Consider the following 3,469-nt stretch of genomic DNA (forward strand, 5'->3'; position numbering starts at 1 on the left):
CTCCTAGGCATGATTGGAGATGACCCAAAGCTTAACAAAAAGGACATAAGGCTTTTCTCCTCTTTTTCTTCTTCTCTCTCTCTCTCCTCACTGCTCTCCCTCTCGCGGTTCGACTTCGCGTCAGCACGGCAAGTCGACGGCGAAGCTCCGATGGGCGGCGGTGGTAGCGGCTGATCGACAACGGCAGGTGGTGGCTCGGTGTCGCGACGGGGACAAGGTGACGGGTGGTGGGGAGGGGGTGTCTCGGTTGTGCACACGGGTAGGGGAAAGAAGGAAAGAAGAATTGGGGTTTAGGGATTTGGGGAGGAATTGGGAAAAAGATGAGTTAATTTGGGAATTTGGGTAAAGTGAGAATTTATGGTTTAGATAGAATTAGAATTGGGAAGGTTTCAAGAAACATAATTAACTCAAGTGGTTAAAGGGTTAGATTGGCAAATGGTGTACCTGGGTTTGAAACTAAAGGTTTGCAATTTTTATGGATTTTCTTCTCCAAATTCAAAGAATGCTCGGAGAAATTTAGGTGACTCACCAGAAGGAAAGGTTGCAAAATATCCATGTGCAAAGATTATGGAATTAATCCAAGCATGACTCATTCTAGGAATAAACGACTAACTCTATAAAGGTTCATACACAAACATTAAGGAAATTATTCGTCAAAGAAGGCTTACAACTACAACCAAAAGAATTATTCACCAAGGAAAAACGTGACAAAGGTAACTAGGCAATTCAAATAGGCAACGAAGGATCAAGACAACACACGAAGGCAACAAAGAACAAGATGCGTTCTAAAGATAAGGGTAGGCTAGGAAAAAGGTTACCTGCTAGCTCCTTCTCCACTAAGCCCTCGGTCTCTGCTTGCGACCGCCCCATCACAAAGACTCTCCCCGATGGCCTGGCCCCGGCCGCTCCACTGCTTGAGCTACCTCCTGCTGCTCCTCCAGCTCCTGGGGGTGGTGGCAACGCCCTTTGGTTGGCTTGTTGAGGGAACTCGGCGACCTTGTGCCCCTTATCTCCGCAGCGAAATCATCGAAACGCAAAGCCACTGCAGTCCTGGACCGCATGCACCTTCCCACACTTACGAGAAGGGAACGTCTTGGCCTGATTTCCATGCTCCACTCGATAGGGTCCTTGGGTTGGAGATGATGCTTTCTTAGCTTGAAAACTCGGTCGCGGCTTCTTGTAGATGGTAGAAACTCCACTCTCGACCCTTTTTCTTGCAAGCTCATAAGACCCTCGCTACAACTGCTGAACACGGTACTGATCCGCGGCACTTAGGTATGCTTCCTTCAACAAACTCGGCCTACTCACGGTTAGGGCCTTCCGTGCCTCGTAGTTCAAGCCAGCTACGAACTTCTCAACCTTGGTGAGCTCGGTGGGCACGAGCATCCGGGCGAAATGCGCAAGCTCTAGAAACTTCTTGTGGTACTCAACCACCGATAGAGATCCTTGCTGAAGATGAAGGAATTCCTCATACATTGCAGCCCTAACATGCGCCGGATAAAACCTCTCGTGCATCCGATCCTTCAGGGCAGACCAACCAAACTCAGGCTCCTCAAGGCAAGCTGGGCCCTCATGTATCCACCATAAATCGGCCTCAAGACTGAAGTAAAACGTTGCAAGCTCTACCCTTCGCTCTTCCGGACAACCGATAACCGAGAAGATCTTATCAAACGTCCTCATCCATTCTTCCAAGACGATCGGGTCTTCCTCACCCGCGAAGGTCGGTGGCCTGTGACCCGACACGAGACGCCCCATGTCTCTATGTCCTGCAGGCTGAGGAGGTGGCACGAGATGGTTGTTGTTCAGCAACACCTCGCTAAGAGTCTGCATAGTCTGCGTCAACTACTGTAGGTTCTGGGCAAGCTTCTTATTCGTCGGGGTCTCCGGCTTACGCGCACGAGGACGAGGAGGCATCGCAAACTACTACAACAACAACACGGTTACCAACAAGACAACAGACAAGCAAACAACTATAAACAACGCTCATCTCACCGCGCATCCTAAGAATCCTAAGCCTAACACTTCGATTCTTATGGTCACCTTAAGGTCTCAAACCACACTTAGCCACTTAGAGGTCTAGACTCTACCATTCTAGGCTCAAACCTAGGCTCTAATACCAACTGTAACACCCTCGATTTCCATACCAAATTTAACCTTAGATATGCAGATAATTCTAACCACAAAAGCATACACAGCGGAAGACTTATGCATGAAATATATGGAAAACGTAGAGTGCTATGCCACGCTCACTCAACAGTGAGCGCACAGGCGTAAACATCTGCATCATAATCCAACAATCTCAGAAACCAAGTCAACAACATAACATCTAAGTCTAAACAACGGCACGTAGGCCCGAATCATCATAAAGAAAAGGAGATCTATTCTAACAGCTTCTAGACCACGCCCTCATCTAATCAGCACCTGAAAGAAACACAGATATATATATTGGGACGACGCCCGGTTAGCGAATGATGCTGGTAACCCACCAATACATGTGAAATATCATATGTAAATAGTTTATATATACAATATCATTTGCGAAACGGGATATAGTATATATCAATTTCAAAAGCCAAGATAGAGATCAACACAGGACTCTATGCACTCACAATAACGATAAGGGAACACATCCCAAGACATCAAGAAGCAATAACGACTCACAAAAACGGCTCAAGGCATAATCTACCATCACACAGTAGATTAACACCCGACGTGCAACACACAAGAGAATAAGGACACAACCATTGACAACACATTGCCTTTGCGACTACACACGTCACAAATAGAGAGACAAACAACAACGGCTACACAAGCCTTCATGACATCACCCATCACAATTGAGATGCCTTCCTTATGCCCGGTTCTAACCTTATGGCTACCCCCAACCTTATAGCTAGTTCCAACCTGTACCTCTAGGACCCCTTTACAACAAGTCCAACCTTATTCCTTCGAGGACCGTCGTCCCCACTCCAACAATCTCCAACAAGACCACCGATTTCATAGTACACGAGGGTACCGAACACACACGACAACACATGCCACCCAAGAAATACGTGAACCTTACACACAGGTCACAAACTCCATAATCGCGTCATGGCCACCACGAGGACCACTGCCGTACCTGGGTGACTAATGTCCCATACAACCACACACACAACACCATCACAGGAATCAATCAATGGATCACAACGAAGATATGAAACCACACTCAATCAAAGAATGGATCACAGTCCAACCACAACGATGATTAACACAAGTCATCATCAACAATAGGAAAGGTCAAACAACAGACACGCTAGCATTTAAACACCGAACTAGCATGCTTATCAAACGGGTAAACCAAACATAGTTCCGATGAACACACAAGACTCATCACGGTTCAACGAATCACAATGTTGAACACTTAGCACGATTCAAGACACCAAAACCTACATGGATTCCTACCATATAGTTCTAGACATACGAAACA

The 3,469-nt window shown here is 46.7% G+C and overlaps 1 protein-coding gene across 1 annotated transcript; it reads right to left on the reverse strand.

Annotated features, from left to right (window-relative positions):
• Window positions 1-1,236: 1,236 nt before the first annotated feature.
• LOC109185060 lies at window positions 1,237-1,830 on the reverse strand. The gene has a single exon (XM_019335078.1). The coding sequence runs from the start codon at window positions 1,828-1,830 to the stop codon at window positions 1,237-1,239; it is 594 nt and encodes a 197-aa protein (XP_019190623.1).
• Window positions 1,831-3,469: the final 1,639 nt, after the last annotated feature.

This window comes from Ipomoea nil, unplaced genomic scaffold (assembly GCF_001879475.1).
Source record: "Ipomoea nil cultivar Tokyo-kokei standard unplaced genomic scaffold, Asagao_1.1 scaffold0100, whole genome shotgun sequence".
Classification (NCBI taxonomy): domain Eukaryota; kingdom Viridiplantae; phylum Streptophyta; class Magnoliopsida; order Solanales; family Convolvulaceae; genus Ipomoea; species Ipomoea nil.